The following is a 22,847-nucleotide window of genomic DNA, read 5'->3' on the forward strand; positions in this document are numbered from 1 at the left end:
ATCCAACGAATTGACCCGTTCAGGTCGGGTCTCGATCCTAAGATAAGGGCTCATTTCAGGTTCGGGTCAAATAGATCGCCGGGTTAAAATTTCGAGTCTTAACCTTGAAAAGACGGGTCGAGTTTTCGGCTCGGCCAGAATTTGACAGGTCTAGTAATGCGCATCTAAAACGATTTAAAAAACAAAATAAAATGAGTGTTACCTATGTTCTACTGTTCAAGTAGGCAGTTCTACACTTCTCCCTGGCTCAAAGAGGATTGTTTAAGAGGAGCATCGGTAACAACTTTTACAACCCTCAAATTTGTCTTCAATCTTAGACTGTGTTTTACTGTACTTGTTTGTTTTTTGTATGTTGAATGTTGTTTTTCACTTCTTTTGCATTTAATTGCATAATTTACCATTTAATTTAAGATGGGTTTTAACCTTTAATCATATCAGTTATAGCACTAGTCTTCAGATTACTCAGTTTTGCTGATTAAATTTAAACTTGGAATGATGACAATCCCAAATTCCCAAAATGTTGTCTTGTTTGATTCATTTCTTAGGCATTTGTTATTGTTATGAATTTATGATGATTTAATTTCAAATATCATCTTGATTAATTCAATTTATGGGCAGTTTCCTGCTAGAAATTGATTTGGAAAGGCCATTTATCTTGTGTGTGTTTAAAAAGCATAATTTAACTGACATTGGAGGTTAAAGTTTGTTGCTTTGACATTCGGAAACTGCCTCTGTGTGTTAGCTTACCCATTATTCACTCCGTTCCGATTATTTGTTTACCTTTTGATTTGATTAAAACACCCCAAAGAATAAAAAAAGGTAAACAAGTGATTGGGACGGAGGCAGTATAAAACCGCGCACATCTGACCCCCTAGTCCACAATTTGTAGGAGTGCCTGCTCTTGAGGCTCGGGGGGTAGCGTTGTTGTTGTCGTTGTTATAGTGCTCTAATGCGTAGTGTATTATTTCAGCAGAACTTTGAAGTTGCTGTTACCTCTAATAAATCTGGGCAGTGTCTTTTTCCAAGGAAAGGCTGCTGTTTTGAAGGATTTAAGATCTGCAAGAAAGTCGGTTTTTACTGAGATTCTGTGGATGGAGGACCAGAATGATGCAGCTATCCAACGAAAGCACCAAGCAATGATTGAACGCTTGTCTAACCGCCATAAAACTCGTGTACAAGACAAGGAGGAGATGGATTCATCGCCATCATTTGAATCAACCGACTCTTTCCTAGCCCGTTTTGCCAAGCTCAAGGAATCAATTAATTCGGAACTTGTTCGTATTGATGAAGCACTGGAGTCTTTTACTAAAAAAGACCTTGATAGTGTCTCCATTTCTATTTCGGAACTTGAGCAGCTGCTTGCGGAAAACTCGTATCACTTGCCTTCTTATGAAGTTCGTGCTTCTCTCAAAACTATCTCTGACCTCAAAGAATCTCTTGAAAATGTTTCCTCAAAACTCGTTCCTAGAAAGAAGTTCTCTTTCAAAAGCAAAGCTGCAAAGCAAAGGCAGCCAATTGCTGCCGTGCAAAAAGAAGTTCAAGTGGATAAGGGCAATGCGGTTTCTCATGAGGAAACGCGCATTGTGATAGATACCCCAGGGTTTAGAAATAGAGAAGGGGAGATTTTGGTGGAGAATCTGAAGGGAAAAGATATGGGAGAGTTCTCATTGTTGGACCTCAGTTCTTGTGAGGTGAGACTGGTGGGTAGGTCAAGGGCAATTTTCATTCATGGATTAAGGAATTGTAAAATATATGCAGGACCGACACTCGGTTCAGTGTTGATTGATGACGTTGAAGGGTGTGTTTTTGTACTGGCATCACATCAGATCAGGATTCATAATGCTAGGGAGTGTGACTTCTACTTGAGGGTACGTAGCCGTCCTATAATTGAGGATAGCAGTGGGGTGAGATTTGCACCTTATTGTTTGCAGTATGAAGGGATCGACGATGATTTAAAGGAGTCAAAACTTGACGAAGAAACTGGGAATTGGGCCAATGTCGATGATTTTAAGTGGTTGCGAGCTCTGCAGTCTCCTAATTGGTCTATTCTTCCAGAAACTGAAAGGATAAGCTCTGTTTGTGTATCAACTGCTGACACCTGATAAGTGTTCAACATGAGCTTCTAAGATTCCAAAATGGATTCAAGTATCTTTCTTACACGCAACTTTTTGAAGTTCCATGAATTGGCACAATAATGCAATATGTATCAATGTATGGATCTCTATTTTCAAGTGACTTCGTGTGCCAGTTGATTTTTCCGGAGTTTACTATGACTTGCTTTGTTGTCTTGTGGATCAGTTGTACTTGCAGAGCTGTTCATGATGTTCAGTTCATGATGTTTTTGACTTGAGCATGTTTTCTGGTGAGTGGTCACTTCTCCTCTCTTCGACTAGGTTCGTATTTAGGTACTGAGTTGATAGTATAATACATTTGATGATAAATATATGTTTTTGCCAAATTTCTTAATTACATAAAGTCTGAAGATAAATATAGAATACCTAACTAGCCGAGTTGTACATAGGTCTGAGCTTTTGATGAACATTTAGGGTGTGTTTGAATTGAGGGATTTGGAGGGAAAAGAAAGGGAGGGAGAGTAGGGGATCTAAAATCTCTTGTTTGGATAGCAAATGAGGGTGGGGGGGAAATGGAGGGGGAGAGATTTGGAGGGATCCAATTTCCCTTCTCCAAGCCTAATCAAAATCTCTCCACAATAGGCAAGATTTGGAGGAAAATTGTATCCAAACCACCATACTTCATAACCCCTTCGCTTCCCTTCTCTACCTTTCCCTTCCCTCCTTCCCCCCCTCCTTCCTTTCCTTCCACTTTTTCTATCCAAATTTAAGGTGTGTTTGGATTGAAGGAATTAGAGGGGAAAAAAGGGAGGGAGAGTAGGGGATTTAAAATCCCTTGTTTGGATAGCAAATGAGGGCGGAGGATAAATGGAGGGGGAGAGATTCCTCCTCCAAGCCTAATCAAAATCTCTCCACAATAGGCAAGATTTGGAGAGAAATTGTATTCAAACACCCACACCCTATTCCCTTCTCTCCCTTTCCCTTCCCTCCACTTTTGCTAAAGGGAGGGAAAGGATACAAAATCCCTTGTTTGGATAACAAATGAGGTAGGAGGGCCTTCCACCATAGGAAAGATTTGGAGGGAAAACTCCACCTCCCCATTCCCATTCCCCTTCCCCTTCCCTTCCCTCCTTTTGTAATACCCGCCCTTTTAGGGATCCCTTTGACCAGCGTTGACTGTCCTTGGGGGCGGGAGTAACCTTAGGGAAGTATGCCAAACCATCTTGGGGTGCGTTTTAAGAGTGGTACTCGATAGAGTAGAGGCTACTCGATCGAGTAGCTAGGGCACTCGATCGAGTAGGGGGTTACTCGATCGAGTATGTTGGGTACTCGATCGAGTGCCTGGTTTTCAGCGGGGGTTTTATATCGCGTTTTGTTAAATCCGCAAATCACTTTCGCCACTTTCCTCCTATCCTTCAGCCGCCTCTTTCCCTCCCCTTTCACCTCAAAACCTCCATGGATGTCTCTTGAAGATTCTTATACCTTAGGAGGGCGTCCCTTGAGTCGGGTAGCGGTCTTTTGCCTTGTCTCTCCCTAATAGGTATGTCATAATCATCATCCGTGCCTTTGTTTCCATAGTTAGGGTTTTGCTTGTAGTAATAGATATTTGCATGATGGTAATAGGCTTTGCTTGTCGGCTGGATCTTTGTGTTTGTCGGCATGGATTGGTTGCGGATGCGTAAAGGTAGGTTCGCCTACTCAGTTGCTGTAGATCGTCTAGGGTGTCGGTCGTTGTGATAGTATTGTGGTTGCTTGACATAGTAATTGTATTGTGTTGTGGTTGTGGTTGTGATCGTTGTGATGGTTCTCGAGATGCGTTCTCGGCTGAGTGGGGTCACTTGCGGGAGTGACTTCACGCCCTAGTTTCGCCCTTCGTGGAACCCGCCACGAAAGGGGATGTGCACATTAATGAGCAGGGTTATCGCTCGTATGATGAGCGGGGCTTAGGTGGGAACGGCTGCGGTCCCCCAGCGCGGGGGTCCGGTGGACGATCGATGTGAGTTTGGTTGGATTGTTGAGGTTGCAGTTGGGACTGGTGTCATTGCTTGTATGGTCGTTTGTAGTTGTCTTGTCTTGTCTCAGTACTGACCTTGTGTGTTGTTTGTTTGTTATGTGTCTGCCGTGATCCCTTATGGTGAGCAGTCGGTCTTAGCAGGTGTTGATGTCGTGGTGGATAGCTGGGGTCCGAGCGGGGATGAGTCTTCACGAGATATGATGGTCGTAGCGAGTAGTCTTTGAGTTGTACCTTTATATTGTGTTTTGGTTTGAATCACTTGTAAAGTAATTTAATAGTTCTTTTATTGACGTTTGGTAACTGCTTTCCTCGGGCAACCGAGATGGTAACGCCCTTATATGCTAAGGAAGGCCTAGTTAAGGCTCCTCTGAATATGGGGGTGTTACAAAGTGGTATCAGAGCGACGATTTTGGAACCTGTAACAAATGAACATAATGAATGTAGAGAGTCACTACTACAGATACAGGCTATAACAACGGTCAAAAACCGTTGTTATATAAAAAAGCGGACGTTGTTAAAGCGTCCGTTGTAGAAGGTTTTAACAACGGTTGGTTTACTTAAGGAAACCGTTGTTAAAACTATTAACCACGGTTTTATGTATAAAAACCCGTTGTGGAAAGTGTGACTCAATTTTGGGGGGAAAGTTATAACAACGGGTTTTAATATACAAAACCGTTGTTATAACTAAAGACAACGGGTTGTTTGTAAATAACCGTTGTTGTTTGTTCTTAAAAAATAAAAAAATTAAATTAAATATTACTAGATGCATGCATAATTACGGCCTGTTATAATTCCAATGCATGCATTATTACCGACATCTTTGTACATATGAACGGATAATATGGAATGAGAAGGGTTAGTAATAGGATTTGAAGCAACATTATTGAGAGAGATGATGATGATTATGGCACAACTTCCTAACATATATATTAATTAAAAAGCAATTAACTCGACCCACACATTGCTTAGTATAAATACATTGCATATCTCAACTAACATTTCCATTATCTCATATATTCATCTCCAAACTCTAACTGTTAAAACAAACTCTACTTAATCTTTCAAATCAAACTCAAAAACTCTAAGAAAATGAATGATTTCATCCTAAAGACTCTTACCATGATCGAGAACAACAACAACTTCATCCGCCGGTTCCTCCATATTGAGGAAAGTTTCAGGAGCTACCTTGCGGAAGCTCGATCCGCACTGAAGCACGCCAAAGAAGATGGCTTGATGGAGCGAGCGATTGCGGCTATATGACGATATAGCAAGCACGAACGGAACCTCCAAATAGCCAAGGAGGAGAGGATGGATACGATAGAGCACAATAAGATCCTCCATGAAAATATAAGAATTGCATTTTTACATATGTAATTTTTTTTTTTTAATTTATGTATTTATAAATATATATATATATATATATTAATTATGTTTATCTTACTTCTTCATCTTGCTTCTTCATTGTTTTAGTAACTAATTATGCGAACAATACTTAAACAAATAACATAATGGTCGATAAAAACACATATATGCAAAAGAAATAAATAGAAAAAGAAAATAATGACGATGAAACTAATAAAGGACGGCGAGATTTACCGATAAATACGAACGTAATAGACGATGAAATCACAATGACGGCGAGAAGATAAAGCGACGATGAGAAAGAGAGAAATAGAGAAAGAGAGAAAGAGAGTGTGTATGTGTTTTGTGTTTGTTTGTCTGCTGTGTTTGTGTTTGTGTATTAAGGGTTGTGTTTTGTGGCTGCAGCAGACTTCTGTTTGTGTGGGGAAGGTATTGACAACGGTTATTAAACAACAACCGTTGTGAAATATGTTTTAACAACGGTTGTAAAAAACACCCGTTGTCAAATATGTTTTAACAACGGGTTTCAAAAGTAACCGTTGTGATTACTTTTCACTAACTTTGCGCCAATTTTGCGCCAAATTATTAACAACGGTTCTGCATGTGTGACCCGTTGTTAAAAATAATAACAACGGTTTTTATAACCATACCCGTTATAATTGATTTTAGTAAAATACGCGCCATACATTCTACAACGTCTATTGTGATTTTCGTGAATAATCGTTGTTAAAGGGGCGTTGTAGTTGCCTAAATTTGTAGTAGTGAGTCTAATAAAATGAACCTGGTGTATGTGTAATGGGAGCCCCGGCTGATGCTAGATTTTGGGTGAGTAGGCGCCCTCATTTCAAAATTTTGGCCCCATGACACTTAAGCCAGTCACATGGGATGGGAATGTGGAGTCCGTGTGTCTATGTGTGCTATGTATGTTGATTGTGCCGGAGCTACCTCCGGTTAAGTTTTGTTAGAATTAATAGAGGTGTGATAGTAATGTTTGGGCCGAGTATGGTAATTAGTGACGGGATTATTGAAGCTCGTTGGATGGTTAGTGAAATAGTGAGTTTATAGGATAGCTAGGAGTTATGTGACGAGATTATACGTCATGGAGATGCGTGAAAGTGTGCATTTGAATGTGTAGTATGAGTAGCGAACATGTAAGTGTTTGTCATAAAATTAATGATAATTATAGTATGGATGAGTAATAGTTCGAATCACGGTATATGGTAATGTGTATGTGCTTTATTAGTTAGTTGAAATTTTTCCGCTGCGAAATATTTGAATTATGCAAAATAGATTGCTTAGAATAACATGTAAGGCATAATTGATTAAGTGATTGGCAAAGTATATAATTATGTGATAAGTGAATATGGAGAATTAATGTGAACTATACGTTTCAAGTTGATGAAAACACGAGTTTAGTAATAGCATGTAAAGTAAGTTTAAATGTAATAAAATGACACGGCTAGGTTTATACATAACTCGGTGACAGGTAGACCGAGTTGGGTAATTTGTATAACGTAACGTGATATGTCTCTTAGTTGTTGAAGAGTTGTATTTTGTGTGACGGCGGTTATAAAACGTGATTGAATGCGATAATTAGTGTCGAATTCCGAACTTAGTTGGAATCGACACGCGGTGTTGTTTTTGCAGGAATCTTCAAAGTTACTTCATATTTTTGTTCGGGTACTTAACTATACTTGACCGAGTGCGAGTGCTTACTTGACCGAGTAGACCTCACTCGATCTAATTAGGAAGCTATGATGTCGGGATGTGGGAAAATTCCCGCAGATACTCGATGATTTAGCTCCTACTCGATCGAGTAGGGTGGTACTCGATCGAGTACCCCAGGCACTCGATCGAGTAGGTTACTGTACAGTGATTTCTACGGGTTTTCTTAAAACCCCTAATCTTCCTATATCTTCTTCTTATTTCTCCCTATTTCGACACAACCATCTTAATCTCTCTCAAATCCCTTAAACTCTCTCAAATCCTCTCTTTCTCTTGGGGTTAGTAGTGATTCTTGGGGGGTTGATTTTCTTGTTAATTCGTTTCTTTATCTTGCTAACCAACCAAGGTATGTTATTCTTCTTAATCTATGTGATTGTTTCTTTAAATGTGTTCAAAATAGAGTAATAATCTGAAATTTTCGATTATAATGGTCAATTTGGTGCTCTTAATTGTTGAAACATGACTCACATGCTTTCTTGCTATGTTTGTTGGTGGTTAATTGCTGTAAATTAGATTAAAAATTGCAAAGTTGAACCCGAAATTTCTAGGGTTTCCAAAATTGAAAACGATTTTTGATTGTTTTACATTGATTAGATGATGGAATTAAGTACTATACATTGTTTACATCATGTGGAAGAATGAATTTTGATGATTATCACCTTAGAAAGTTGCCTTAAAACTCCGTCTTAAAAGTGCCTTATGGGAAATTCGTGACTTAGAATTAGAAAATTGATGTTGTAATTGACAATATAAGCATGAATTGAACTTCAATATGATAATGGAAACAATGATTGATGAATACATGCCACGATCTTCACAGCTGTAAAGACCGTCTGAAAAGTTTGATTGAGTTGTTTTACATAGTAGTGAAGGGTGATATAAATTTGTCATAAATTATTCATTTTCTTGAATTAGTAACATGTAATTAGCAATGTACTAGAACGACCCTTAGAAGCATGATAGGGTATTCAAATTCGCTGAACATATGCGGCCATCATGATAATTACTTTCACCACTATGCCCTATGAGTAGTAATAGTATGAACTTGTGTGATGAAATCGTAGAAACTGCTAATGAACATGTATACTTACTTTCATACCCAAAGTAACAACGTGAAATATGTGCTTCACATGCTGAGAATGATTGGAAAATTGGTGTGTATCTAGCTGAGCAACCCAGTTTGGTGACATGATTTATGTGCTTCAAATGTGGAACTGGTTGATGAATTAGCAAACTTACTAAGTATATAGAACTCAAATTACATGAAGTATATGCTTGCATGTTTATATAAATTGTTTGAACATATGTCTAAAGCAGATGCCGAGACTAAACCTTGGAACCCGTCAGAGTAAACGGGGAAGGGTTGATCCACTTGAGAGGGGGGAGGCTAGTGGACCGGTAGTACCATGCATCTCGAGTACCCTTCGTTGTTTTTGTTGACTTTAAGCAAAGAGAGCGTTTTTGTAGCTTTACAAAAACGCAAGATGAGACCCACAAAGTGTATAGACACCGGTGTGCTAGAAGAGTTGGAAATAGAGACGGATGTCCGTCATATATTCGAGACCTTGGGTTTCTTGGTTTGTACCGGGGTGAGGAAGCACACCTACCCTTTTCTTACCCTAGAATTCATGAGTTCCTTTAACTATGACCCGGCGGGTCGATTGTGGAGTTCGGGGATCGATGAATACCAGTTTTCTTTTGACCATGGATTTGTTTGCCTCTCACCTTGGGTTGGCCAAGCCTCCCAAGGACTCCATCACCGACATTCCGGTGAGTGCGGCGTCACGCCTAATGCCTTGCTTGACCGGGAAGCAAGCTCCCACCGCGAGCAATATATTTGATTAATGACGTTCAAAGACATCACCTTGAGAATCTTTCTCCGTTCCCTTTCAAACCTCCTCTATGACCGAAAAGATATCAGTAAGTTGAATAACCATGAGGTTTTACTTTTGATGTCGTACCTCAATCCGGAGCGGGCCAAGAAAGTGGTCTTTAATGCTCCTTCCATAGTTTGTCTTTGCTCTTGCCTTGATGGCTTCCTCTACTTCTCGGTGCACGAGTGTGGTGCCATTGCCACTCGGTTAGCTGAAAAGCTAACCTCCTTTGAGGCTTCCTCCTTTGAGGCTTCTTCAGCGTACGTGCCTCTAGTTACCCCTGTGCCTACCATGGATCGTGAGTACTATCTCGACCTGAAATGGTTGAGAACCTTGGCGACGGTAGCCTAGCATGGAGAGTGCTTGGCATGAGTTGGATGAAGATTCCGGCTCCGAGCACCTCCCGACCCACGAGCCCTTAGAGAGCGGTGGTGACTGTGGATGGGGACGATGAGGAGGAGGAGGAGGAGGAAGATGAGGATACACCCGCCACCTGCAGACCTATCTCATTGATGGCACGATCCTCCAGGAGATGTCGGAGCCGACGAAGGGCGAGAATGCGGAAGTCCAGAGGGTGGAGAGACCCAGAGTGGTGAGGGGACCCCGTCGAGTGAGGAGAGGGCCTCGGGGACTAGGCCACGGCGGAGGCACAGCGAAGAAAGAAGCAGCAGCCTTTCCCGTACTACCCTTACCTCGACACCGGAGACGCGATCCGATTACAGCGGAGAGAGTGTCATCTACCTTGACACTCCGGAACATGCACGAGATGGCGTACGCTCAGGGGATAGGTACAGAGGGACCGCATCCAGTTTGGTGGAGTGGAGTTGGGGACTACTCGGGGGTATTCCATTCCTACGGGGTGGAGCAGTCGACGTGGGGGACACCTCAGTCCTTCCCTTACGGCGGCTTGACTCCATGGTACGCAGCCCGGGAGCGGGAGGAGCGGGAGCAGGAGTGGATGCGGGGATTGGGACATCGGAGCCGGTACTTCGGGTGGTGGTGATGATGAGGTGATGTTGGAGCAGCAGCAGCGGGAGGAGTGATACTCCTCGTTCTTATATTTGTTGATAGTCGTTGATGTTAGATGGTAATGTTGTTGTTAGACTTTGGTAGTTATTTCCTTTTGTTTTTCAGACTTAGTCGGATTTGTATGATTGGCCATAAGGCCGGAATTGCTACTCTAACTTTTTGCAGGATTATTGAGAGTCGGGGCATCACCCCGACTCAATTTATGTGACAATCGTGTGTTATATGTGGGCTTACGACGGGTATGAAAAATACTTGACTGCGGTACTCGACAGAGTACCCCACACTCTATCGAGTAGCTGCGGGGAAAGGGGAAAGGAAACATTCGATCTAGGGCTACTCGATCGAGCGACCAACACACTCGATCGAGTAGCATGTTACTCGATCGAGTAGCGATACTTACTCGATCGAGTGTCAGCATTAGGGGTTTTTGAAAATTGAAAATGTTCAATCGTTTTATAACGGCAAGTTTAATGTTTAATGTGGTTATTAGTGCGTAGTAACACCTTTGAACTGTTACATTCATATGTTGGAAGTCGTGCTTAAAGTTTATAAGCGTATTGGTCACAATTAGTAAGGCGTTAATAATTTCTTGTTACGATTAGTGAAGCGGTAGTCATTTTCTTGTTACTTTAATATCGCATACGCCTCCTTCATACTATTTGTCAGCATTGTAACTTCACCTAGGTTTGCGCATACCATTTTAACATGTGTCGACAATAGTAACGAGTTATTTCGGTAACTTGCGTATGGTTTCTAACTTAACAAGTAAGTAATTAGCGAGTAATGTCCACAACAAGTAATATGGTCTCCTTTAACATTAAGATACATGTATTAGGTGTTACGCGTTGATATTTGGGTGGTGAACTTCGGGGACGAAGTTCCTTTTTAGAGGGGAAGAGTAATGTCGCGAAATAAAAAGATTGTTTTCGAATAGTGTTTTGCTTGTTTATAATTGTTTTCGAATAGTGTTTTGCTGGTTTATAATATTGTTGGTAGTTGTGTATAAAGGGGTTGGTGTCATGTGTAAAAAAAAAAAATTTTGTTGTTGAAATATAACGACTTATTTTCTTTAGTTCGTTAAAGCGAGTGTGATTGTATCTGAATCATGTTGCCAAGTAACAGGGTGGCATTAGTTGTACCACATGAAAGTTGATATGAGATATGTTCTAGGTGGATGGTTGGACAGTAATTAGTGTATGTTGGAAGTTCGTGAGCGGCGATTCGCACTGCGCGTCGGATGTTTTATGTGTATATAAAATAACGGTTGACTGTGATAAAACTTGCATGATAGTGACAAGAGTCGATAGATTTATATGTGGTCGGTGATGATGATGACATGGGGGGGGATGGTATTTTCAGGAGGCAATGGTTTGGCCGGGAAGTTTAGTAAGGTCGTGTTGGTTCCATGTCGCGAGCGGGAGAGGTGAGTTGAACTTCGGGGACGAAGTTCTTTTTAAGGGGAAGAGGCGTAATACCCGCCCTTTTAGGGATCCCTTTGACCAGCGATTGTCCTTGGGGGCGGGAGTAACCTTAGGGAAGTATGCCAAACCATCTTGGGGTGCGTTTTAAGAGTGGTACTCGATAGAGTAGAGGCTACTCGATCGAGTAGCTAGGGCACTCGATCGAGTAGGGGGTTACTCGATCGAGTATGTTGGGTACTCGATCGAGTGCCTGGTTTTATTGGGGTTTTATATCGCGTTTTGTTAAATCCGCAAATCACTTTCGCCACTTTCCTCCTATCCTTCAGCCGCCTCTTTCCCTCCCCTTTCACCTCAAAACCTCCATGGATGTCTCTTGAAGATTCTTATACCTTAGGAGGGCGTCCCTTGAGTCGGGTAGCGGTCTTTTGCCTTGTCTCTCCCTAATAGGTATGTCATAATCATCATCCGTGCCTTTGTTTCCATAGTTAGGGTTTTGCTTGTAGTAATAGATATTTGCATGATGGTAATAGGCTTTGCTTGTGCGCTGGATCTTTGTGTTTGTCGGCATGGATTGGTTGCGGATGCGTAAAGGTAGGTTCGCCTACTCGATTCTTCGTAGATCGTCTAGGGTGTCGGTCGTTGTGATAGTATTGTGGTTGCTTGACATAGTAATTGTATTGTGTTGTGGTTGTGGTTGTGATCGTTGTGATGGTTCTCGAGATGCGTTCTCGGCTGAGTGGGGTCACTTGCGGGAGTGACTTCACGCCCTAGTTTCGCCCTTCGTGGAACCCGCCACGAAAGGGGATGTGCACATTAATGAGCAGGGTTATCGCTCGTATGATGAGCGGGGCTTAGGTGGGAACGGTGCGGTCCCCCCGGGCGTGGTCGGGTCCAAAGTGGACGTCGATGTGAGTTTGGTTGGATTGTTGAGGTTGCGATTGGGGTGGTGTCATTGCTTGTATGGTCGTTTGTAGTTGTCTTGTCTTGTCTCAGTACTGACCTTGTGTGTTGTTTGTTTGTTATGTGTCTGCCGTGATCCCTTATGGTGAGCAGTCGATCTTAGCAGGTGTTGATGTCGTGGATAGCTGGGGTCCGAGCGGGGATGAGTCTTCACGAGATATGATGGTCGTAGCGAGTAGTCTTTGAGTTGTACCTTTATATTGTGTTTTGGTTTGAATCACTTGTAAAGTAATTTAATAGTTCTTTTATTGACGTTTGGTAACTGCTTTCCTCGGGCAACCGAGATGGTAACGCCCTTATATGCTAAGGAAGGCCTAGTTAAGGCTCCTCTGAATATGGGGGTGTTACACCTTTTCCCTTAACTTTTGCTATCCAAACACACCCTTATCTTCTCTTAGACAGATTGGTTATTTTGGTGTATTTGTACACCCAGTTACGTCTTCAACTTAATTTGAACGAGGAAGTGGAGAGACACAATGGTCAGTGGCCGAGCGTCTTAAACGGAAAAAAAACTAGGAAGGGAAGGGGAAGCTGCTAACAAAATTCAGAAAGATGTTAGGGGCAAAGATGACTCAAGTTGTATGCTTATACTTGAATGCGGGACATGAATAGCTCATTGATAAATTACAAAGTTGTAAATCTTGTGAGACGAAGCATTAGGCCTTGGTTTCTAAGTCGGGAAAAGATTGTGATAGATTATCGACAAAACTACAACGAATATGAATGACCAGAACAAAAAGGTTTAATGTCATGACATTAAAGTACATTAAGAAATTTGATGGCACTCTATTGTGAGAAACAAGTAAAAAACTTCTAGATCAGCACTGTCATCAAATCCCTGTAGCAAGTACATTCATGTCGGCTTTCTACCATCAATGACCTACAATGTTATCTTTGCCTTCGCAGCCTGACTTCAAGAACAATAGCCGTGACAAACATAATTGCAACTATGGCAGCGTAGGTGCCATACCAACTAGGTCCTTCCATTCCTAACCGTACCCCGTAGAATATATTTGAGATTATAAGGACAATCAAGATTCTTCCTGCATTATGGTGATACCAGTTCCAGTATTTTCGTATCTTCATTTTCTTCTGTGGTCTAACCAAGAGAGCCAACACCTGCAAAACCCGCAATTTACCATAATTATATATATATATATTTTTTTTATTTTTTTTTTATGTTTAATTACTAATGTGAAAGTATGTAACTGAAGTCGAGTTGAATTGTACCTGAAAGCAGCTGATGATAAGAATTGTGATACCGATGTTTTTATGGTATGTTACCTCTGCTTTTATGAATCCCTCTACTACAAAGCCTAACATGAAACCAACTACTCCAAACAAGAAGCCGAGGATCTGGACTGTTGTGTGAGTATAAAACCATACTGGATCCAAATGTCGAAAATACCTAGCAACTATTGCACCAATCGGCATGAAGATACCCCATCCGATCATGTTCAAAGCTCCATGGGTTTTCCGTAGTCCTGTAAATGGGCTAGCCTGTGTGTGACTTAGCCCTGTCACAAATGTAGGTAAATAAAATCAATTTTGTAAATTATTACTGCTATTAAGCATTTGCCTTTGTTTGAATTAACAGTTGTTGAGATTAAAAGGCTAGTTACTTAAGGGGCCTCTTGGCTGGATTTCTGATTTAAGTCGTTTGAGCGTCTGATACTATAGAGTTGTTGTTGGTCAATATGGTTCTCTAGGTAATTTTTCATTATCGAGCAGACAAAAATGACCTCTGTGTTTTCAGTGTAGGGGTAAGGTTGCATACGACTGTGGCTTACCTCCCGCCTATGACGGAGGTTTGAGGAACTAAAGGTAATTCTGTTACAAGTTGTTCTTTGAAGTAAACCTCTATGGAGAAGGATGACCGTATTCGTGTAAATGACATATCTTGAGGTAAGATTAATTATTTATATGGTCAAACATTATATGGAAACGGTATTTTTTGTGTATGAGCGAGAGCCTTGGTCTCAGATTATTTTTGGACAAAGGCTTTGTTCCAAACTATTATGAATTCGGAGATTTTAGAATGGACTATTCAGATCCTTCATGTGCTACCAGTAACCCCAAGCCTCGACCGTGAGTTTTTTAGTAGAGAAACTCCAATATTTTCATTGGTGAAATTCTGTTTTCCTTCATTTGCTCATCTTATTCTGTCATTCTCATTCTGCAGTTAATTTTAAATTTCTACGCTATCATGCAGCTTGCACTTCCATAGATGCGTAGACTTGTTCCTCCTTATCTTGCCTAAACATATAATGATCAAAAATCTGTAATTTTATAAACTAATTATTAAGAACATGTTAGCCTTACCTGTCTCAAAATCCATTGTGGTGCTGATATAAGTGCGGTGCATGCTCAACTTGAGCCCGTCGTTTTCGGTTGGCAGAATGAAGGGCCCAATAGCATACAGAAGGTTCGTCAGGGGTTGGGGTGTGCTGAGCTGGAAGGCCATGTACATGCGGTCTGATTGCACGAAAAGTGAGGATGAATTGGCTATTACAGTGAGATTACCCTTATCAGGTAGCACACTTTTGCTGTCCTTGCCCTTTAAGTCATACTGCAGGACCTTGCTGGTCCCATTCAGGTACATCCAACCCACCATTGCGCTGGACCCTATCATCTCATTGTTGGTTGAAAACGCCATCGCGATCCAGGAGTTTCGGTTGTAAGCTGAGAGTAGGAAGCTCCACAGCCCAATGCCTGCCTTTGCATACTGGAAACTCAAGGAAGTAAGATTGATCAGATCATTATCATAACACACATTTATTTACAAATTTACATCTATAAAGTGACCTTCAAATACTTTCATAATTTGATTTTTTTTTTCTCGTACACCTTCCCCTATGTTTTTTCCTTTTCTAGCGTACAGAGCCACTAAGGCAGTTTGATGCTGACGGGTTTTGTACACCAGATCGTCATGATTACCCACGTGGACATTACCATCTAGCTGACATGTGCACCATAGCATATGAATAAGGTTGGTTTTGTTTTGGTGTAGGAGCCGCCTTAGGGTAGTTTTGATTCTGATGTATGACTTTACCAACTATGCTAGTTGACATTTGCATGTTTAAGGTTTGTTATTATCATCATTACCCTCAATGCCTCTCGAAGTGCTGAAAAAAGGATATTGACGGAAGTCGACTTACCCTGAGGGTAAAGCTTTCTTTTTCCCAGACAACTTGGCAGGCCATAGCGGTTGTGTCAAAGCTAGTATATTCATTGAAGTTGATGACATTGTTGTCGCAGGAATCCAGGTACTGAGAATGCACAAGGAAACTCGAGTGTAGGAGGAAGATGGCGAGGATGAAGAAAGCACCCCCTTTCATAGTCTTCTGCTGTTTTCTTTATTCTTTATCTTCCCTGTATATTTTGGAGAATTTTAGTAGGAGACTTTTGAATGTGTGAGCAAAATGTTGCAGATCATTCTCTCCACTATGTTTTTGAGTTGTAGTTTGACCATGTTTGTTGTCCCTCTGTATCTGCTTTGGAATGTCAATGTAACCATGTATATGCATTATTTAATGAATTATGCCTAAATGATGGGAGAGTTGTTTGTTAGAAATGATTATTTGATTCTTGTCTCTTATCTTAATGTTTGTTTTTTCTTTCATTTCAGTATTATTAATCAACCCGCATTTTTTTAGGGATTTTAGTCGATCACAAATCATTTAGTCGATCTCAAATCATTAAGGGCCTTTGTAATCACTAATCAGATTGTTTCTACCTACCAATGTATGTCAGCAAAAGTTGAACAAATACACCATAATGAATAACATGATTGACAAGAATAAAAGATCGATAAGAGTACATACATCTTTGGAATTTTGAAAAAGTTTACAAAAGGGTTCAAGTGTTATGTAAGGTAACCACTTAACTATAATCGCAAAAGCAAAAAGAAAAAAAAAATGAGTCGATCCCAAAAATCTACAACCTGATGAAGGAAGCAAAAACAACAAACCTAGAAACCTAGAACATGTATACATTGTACACCTACCAAACCCCGCGGAGTTTCAAAGTACAATTTCAAAAGTATCACAGTGTTGACATCGCAGATACAATGCAGTTAGATCAAAGATAGTCTCTACGCAAAATTCCGGTTTTGACCTGCAGCCTCTGTCAAGATGTTCTTCATGAGCTTCTGCGAGTCGATCCCTCAACAGCACCATGTTAAGCTACTCATTGGACAAGGGAAGAACAAACGGAAATTAGTCCTGGCTATTAACCAAACAAATGGGTCATTTGGTCAGGATAGCCCGACAAATTCAGCTATTTGAGACGGGGCCAGTTTACTTTGGACACATATGTGGTTGCATAAGGGGAAAAAAACATGATCAGAGAGACAAAAGGGTGAGATCAAAATACCTCATCTCCTCTGTTGATCTTAAAAACGCAAAGGCTGCAATAGATAAAATGGAGATTTTCTTTTAACTCCCCTTTCCAGCAAATAGGGCACCATGTTTTATCCTTCCATCCCTACATTCATTAGCAATGCCATTACAACCAAATATATACATTCTTTCCCTCAAACATTCTTATTTCTAATCTTAACCTCGATTCCATCCAAGAGAAAACAAACTCCTCAGAACAAACCAACTTGACTATTAATATTACCTCAGGCACCCGTGTCCGACACTTCATTTTAAGCAAAAAACATGCGGTTAATGGTAGAGTACCCTAGTCTGACGTTTAGACGCACACCCGGGTTAGGATGTGGAGTTTGAGTAACACGACCTAAAACTATATTGCGGTTAAAGATGATCTATATCTCACTTGACAAGAGATTCTTCCTCCAACAAAAGATCTACAAAAGACGAGAGCATAGATACCACGAATATATGAACCCCAGAGTTAAAAGACAAAAGCATGGTCAGCAACAAATAAATCAAGTTTGGAATGGTTCCACCTCTGAAGAGAGAAACCAGCAATAGCATAGATACAGAAATCCAGCAACTGTTTCTAATTCGGTTTTTTTTGTGAAAAAAAATGAGATGATCATGAACAATATTCGACTAATGTATGACATACCTTCTCATCATTCAATTGCATATACTCTTGAATCGCAGATGCCAAGTATTCATCCTCTTCGTCCTCCAATACACTGTGATTCTCTGCTTCTGGATCCAAAATTAGACATAAAACAGCTTTTTCAATCACCGTCAAATCGGATTCAGTCTTTCTTAATCTACAAATTGCTTTTACTTTTGTTCTTTTTTTATTGTCGGGCAGTGAGGATTCTCGGAGAAGTCAACAAATGCTTGTACTCTTCTTCGTGTTATGTGCAAATAAAATGAAGCTAACCTCTTTGATTCATCTCCAAAATGCCATCCTCATAGAAGATCTTTTGCATTTCAAGCAATATCTCCTCGCATTCCTCTTGATCAGCTGTATGGAGGCCATTATATTCCCATAACATGTCGCCTTCTCCACCGGACTTTTCATCTTTTAGCTTCTTCAGCTCATCAGATACTATATCTTGCAAAGCAGACTTCATAAGCTCCTGCAGAGAGTTCGTGAGATAAGGCAGCGTAAGTCATAACTGCTTTGGTACGAGATACGAAAATAACAATACCCCCAATGCTTCAAGCTCTCCCACAAAAAAACAAGGTAAGGAATGTCGGATGTACGATTCTTTACCATAATATCATAGCTATTGTGCACGGAAGCTTCTCAAGTTCTCGTAACTTCCCTATACGTACAACAACCATCACACAATAGCCATTCTATTTAATCTAAGCCGCTGAAATGCATATTGATATAATACGACAAGCCCCAACATAAATTCTCCTAGGCAGAAATCGTGAAGGTGAAGGGTCTAACCTAGATGCTACTTCAAAAAGAGTCCCACACAACTTAACTGTTGAGAGGAAGGGGTTGTAAAGGGCGGGAATGAAGAGGTCGTGAAAGACTATTACCCCCATGCGAGCGTAAGTATTACACCTTCATGAGGTAACTACTAAACCTCTCTTTGTCTCCAACCTCTATCCATGATCGCCACCATCTTCTGCTTCCCCTTATTTTAATTCCATTGCACTTGTAACTATTAAGGAAATCACCTATAAATTCACAGTTCTGAATATCGGCACTCACATTGATAAAGCGACTGAGTTATCAAGGTTTTAGAGGTTACTATGACTGCAGTTTGAACCCATATTAGCCGCATTAAGCAAGATTAAGCCAGGATAACAAATACCACAAACCGTCTCCAAAACTGAGATTGAACACTATAACTATAATGTTCTACCATAATACTATAACCAAATTAAGGTAATCAATACAACAATTACAAAATAACCATAAATTCAAATTGCAGAACAAACCTTTTCTCCTGCACAAGATTGTTGATGAGGTGATCTCAATCTCCATAACAACTTATCTCTATCTTCTTTCACCCTTTTATAACAGCTCTCCCTCAGCTACACTTCACCAAAATTTCCACACAAAAAAAAAAAAAAAAAAAAAAAAAACATAAACATAAACATAAACATAAAAAATCCTTCCACTGTCCCAATCATTAGTTTACCTTTTACTCGTATATACTTTGTGGGGTATTTTAATCAAAGGTAAACAACTGATTGGGATGGAGGAAGTAATTTTAAAATCGACAGTGGCGGAACTAAGGGGGCTAATAGGGGTAATTGCGCCAAGTAATAAAACATTTAAAACAATTACTTCAAATTTTCGACTTTTTTTCTAGTTTACCTTACCCCAGATTACTATTTGGGGTGCGAAATTTTTCGCACCCCTAACTACTAATCCTAGTTCCGCCACTGGACGACTCCAAATTGAATCAAAAACTGAAAAATGACAAGATAATACATAAAATGGAATAAAACCCAGAAAAAAATTAAGAAAAAGGGTTTTACCTTCTCTTTCCAGGAATGATGAAAATTGGGATTTTTGTCAAGCTTGTGGATATTTAGGGTTTTTAAAGGTTCTCTTTTTCCAATCGAATCCTTGTTTTCTTCCTCCATTTTCAATTGATCACAGTTTTTTAGTATTCTGGGATTAAATTGAGTAATTTGCTTCGATGATTGAAAATGAAATTTGGGGAAAATGTGAAATCGACGAAGAAAGGTATCGTTTGGCGCCTTGGGCAGGAAGTGATGGTGGACTTGCGAATTGCGATTAGCGGCTTAGCGCGGCAATTATTGGATTATTATCGTACGACGTCGTTTCGTACTTAGGAACTCCTTTCGCATAATAGAATTGAAAAGACTACATTATTCGGTAAAAGTATTTATGAAAACACAAATTCTCATTATAGAGGGACATTATCCGTCTATAGACGAATAGTGTCCCTCTCATAAATGAAAATGGGTGGTGCAAGTGGATGCGAAATGGATACCCCACTTGCACTATCCACTTTTATTTGTGAGAGAGACACTATCCGTCTTTAATGAGATGGACTGGAATGAAAAATATCACTTTCATACTGTAACTAGGTAGTATCTCGCGCTTCGCGCGGCCTGTTTGAAATTTTTATTATTATAATTGAAGAAAAAATAATACTCCCTCCTATTCAGAATAATTGTCCCATTTGCCATTTTCGTCTATTCACATACCTGTCCCATTTGCCATATTTGGACATGTTTTTTGACTTTCCTACCCTTGACTCTTTTCTTTATTTACCACCCCAACCACCCCTAAACCATCATATTCAAAACTTTTCATTATTTTAACTCCTCTCCTTAATTCTCGTGCCATTGTCCAAATGGAACAGTTATTCCGAATAAGAGGGAGTATAATTCAAATATGACATTTAATATTTTTGTTTATAAATAAAATAAACTAATCTTTCTCAAATCTTATTTTTTTATAGGTTTAATTTCAATGTATTAAAATAAAATACATACAATTTTAATTATACAGGGTAACTAATAAGTGACAATTAGTTATACATGATCAACTTTTTATAAACAATTTTGTAACTAATCAAATATCATATTAATTATAATAAAATGTATTTGAATAATGCTCCAAATTAATTAATATATGTTTTAAATGACGTGAATATAATTTTAGGCACTTTTTAATTTTTTTTTTTTTTTGTATACCGTGTGATATTTATGGAGCAAACATATCGGGTCCAAACTAAACTTATTCGAATGTTTTGCTTGTGTCCTGCATCACTGCATGTGCTATATATCAAACATACATATTAGAAATTTGCACATTTTTTTTAAACAACTACGGAGTACCGAGTATATATAATGATGTTTTAAGATTTTACCTATATATAAAACGAAAAATTCTCGTGGTACCCCTAAACTTTACTTCTTTGCACATGGTACCCAATATTTTAAGTTTATGTACATGTTACCCTTTACGTTTGATTTTTATGCACAACATGTCTTTTTTGTCGCTCTAACAAACTTTAATTCAGCATAACCCATGCACTGGAATTCGGAATCGGACAATTTTTTGTTCTACACACATTTTCTTGTCATAATTTACGATTTAAGAAAAAAAATTGTCGACTGACATTTTCTAGGGTTTTTTTCTCATGGAACCCTAAAATCGACCACAACTTCGATCTTAGATTTTCGAATGACCATTTTTATTTTATAAGATTATAGATCTCGTAGCGATAATCAATATAGAAAAAAAAATTTGGCCAATTCCGATTTGTGGTCTACAATTTATGCTCAATTGAAGATTCGAATAACGATAAAAGCAGCATGTCATACTTGAAAATTAAACTTCAAGGTTATCATGTGCACAAAGTTAAAAAGTTGGTTACCATGTACAAAATGACATAGTTTAGGGGTACTACGTGAACTTTCCGTAAATAAAATAGGTTGAACATTCTCAGATATTATTTTTTGAGGTTTAACTTCAAAGTATTTAAAAAATATGGAGTAGCATATAAAATATTTAACTAAATGTAATATCTTGTTCCCTCAAAAAAAAGTAATATCTTGTTAGCCATAATCAATGTCGTGTTATACTTGACGTATACATATTTAATTGAAACTATTAAAAAAAATGTAATATGTTTCTACTTTTTCTTGTCGTTTATAACACTATTGTACTTAATAATCATTACTTTTATTTTGATTATTCAAATGTACTCGTGATCACTGTGTACATACATACTCGTTATCACATTACTTAAACCCTCACAAAAAAATTTCATGTGTATTTAATTTGTCGCAATATAATTTTTTCATTTCCACACTATAAAAGCTTATCTTTTGTAGTTAGCTTTAAGTTTTGTTTGTAATAAATACAATGACTCTTCCAAATTTTCTTGATGGATTTAATGATCTAGGTTTTATAATTTTTTCAAAATATTTTTTTACGTAAATGTAAAGCATTTTGAGAAACTAACTTTAGTCATCTATGCATATCAAAATATTTCATTAAATATATTGAAAATTATACTCTATTGAAAGCATTTTTCGCAATAAACGCAATGATTTACATTTTAAATTTTTTGTCAAAATATTTTTGTAATAAATTTAAAATCAAACCATCGTGATTATTTGATGTAATTTTATAATAACATTTACTAAACTATAATTAATACTTTGCTGAGATTTATGCTGCATTTATTACATTCGTATTTAATGATCAACTGTAATTAATGATGATAATTAAGTTTGAAATGGCACGTGGCGCATCCACAGCGTTTCAACCCAGTTTTATATGTAAGGCCGTCTTATACAAATAATTTTCCAAGTTAAAAAGCTTGTGTCACTTGTTTTGTAAAAAATGTAAATTATTCGATTTATTTAAATCAAGCATACAAATGAGTGGCACATTATATGTCAGTTTGAGTAGCGTTCGAGACAATCTTATTACAAAAGAAACACACCGATTTTTTTTGTTTATTGGATATTTTGGCCAATCAACAATTGGTTGTATACATATACACAGAGGTGGCCACGGGCGGTTTAGGGTTGGGTTCAACTTGGTCGACCTTGAACCCGTCTTTGGGAATGGCAAGTTGGTCGAGTCGGGCCGATTTCAAGGATGGTTGACCATGAACCAGCCACTAGGCGGTCAAAAGTGAGTTGGGGTTAAGTATAACCACGGGTATGATTTGGTTAGTTTTCATTTTACTTTTTTCCCCCTAAAAGGCGGGTCGAGAACAGGATTATGAACTCTATGAATTCCGACCTTGGCTGAAGTGATCAACGGGCCAATACGGGTCTAAGGGCAGGGACGCGGGGTAGTTAGGCATTATGAGAGAGGACCCTTTGATCCGGTCGTGTCGAGTCAGGCCGGCCCGTGCGATTGATCACCTCTACATATACACAAGTATACATGTAATGACACGATTGCCTTCCTCCACGGGTTTGGCATAGAGCGTCCGTAGAAGTTTCATTTCATTACAACGATGAATACCGCAATTGTTGCCTTTTTACGAGGTATG

General features: G+C 39.2%; 3 protein-coding genes across 10 annotated transcripts; 1 reads left to right on the forward strand and 2 right to left on the reverse strand.

Annotated features, from left to right (window-relative positions):
- Positions 1–143: 143 nt before the first annotated feature.
- Positions 144–16,009, forward strand: LOC141652985 (tubulin-folding cofactor C-like). Of its 8 annotated transcripts, XM_074460621.1 has the most exons (6): positions 144–276; positions 974–2,362; positions 14,214–14,362; positions 14,856–15,446; positions 15,542–15,622; positions 15,716–16,009. In XM_074460621.1, the coding sequence occupies exon 2, from the start codon at positions 1,092–1,094 to the stop codon at positions 2,100–2,102; it is 1,011 nt and encodes a 336-aa protein (XP_074316722.1). In that variant the 5' UTR covers positions 144–276; positions 974–1,091; the 3' UTR covers positions 2,103–2,362; positions 14,214–14,362; positions 14,856–15,446; positions 15,542–15,622; positions 15,716–16,009. The 8 variants fall into 8 exon arrangements, with proteins under 8 accessions (XP_074316722.1, XP_074316721.1, XP_074316719.1 ...); XM_074460620.1 differs by having other exon boundaries at positions 14,856–15,622; XM_074460618.1 differs by having other exon boundaries at positions 15,542–16,009.
- LOC141651078 (cytochrome b561 and DOMON domain-containing protein At3g07570-like) lies at positions 13,346–15,795 on the reverse strand. Its single transcript, XM_074458803.1, has 4 exons — positions 15,616–15,795; positions 14,780–15,182; positions 13,688–13,974; positions 13,346–13,576 (listed from the first exon to the last, which is right to left on the reverse strand). Exons 1-4 carry the CDS (start codon positions 15,793–15,795, stop codon positions 13,346–13,348), a joined length of 1,101 nt encoding a protein of 366 aa, XP_074314904.1.
- A 229-nt stretch (positions 16,010–16,238) lies between the features above and the next one.
- LOC141652986 (uncharacterized) lies at positions 16,239–19,710 on the reverse strand. The gene is made up of 6 exons (XM_074460624.1): positions 19,333–19,710; positions 18,787–18,882; positions 17,768–17,966; positions 17,495–17,583; positions 16,832–16,942; positions 16,239–16,641 (listed from the first exon to the last, which is right to left on the reverse strand). Exons 1-6 carry the CDS (start codon positions 19,438–19,440, stop codon positions 16,480–16,482), a joined length of 765 nt encoding a protein of 254 aa, XP_074316725.1. The 5' UTR covers positions 19,441–19,710; the 3' UTR covers positions 16,239–16,479.
- Positions 19,711–22,847: the final 3,137 nt, after the last annotated feature.

This window comes from Silene latifolia, chromosome 4 (assembly GCF_048544455.1).
Source record: "Silene latifolia isolate original U9 population chromosome 4, ASM4854445v1, whole genome shotgun sequence".
Taxonomy (NCBI): Eukaryota; Viridiplantae; Streptophyta; class Magnoliopsida; order Caryophyllales; family Caryophyllaceae; genus Silene; species Silene latifolia.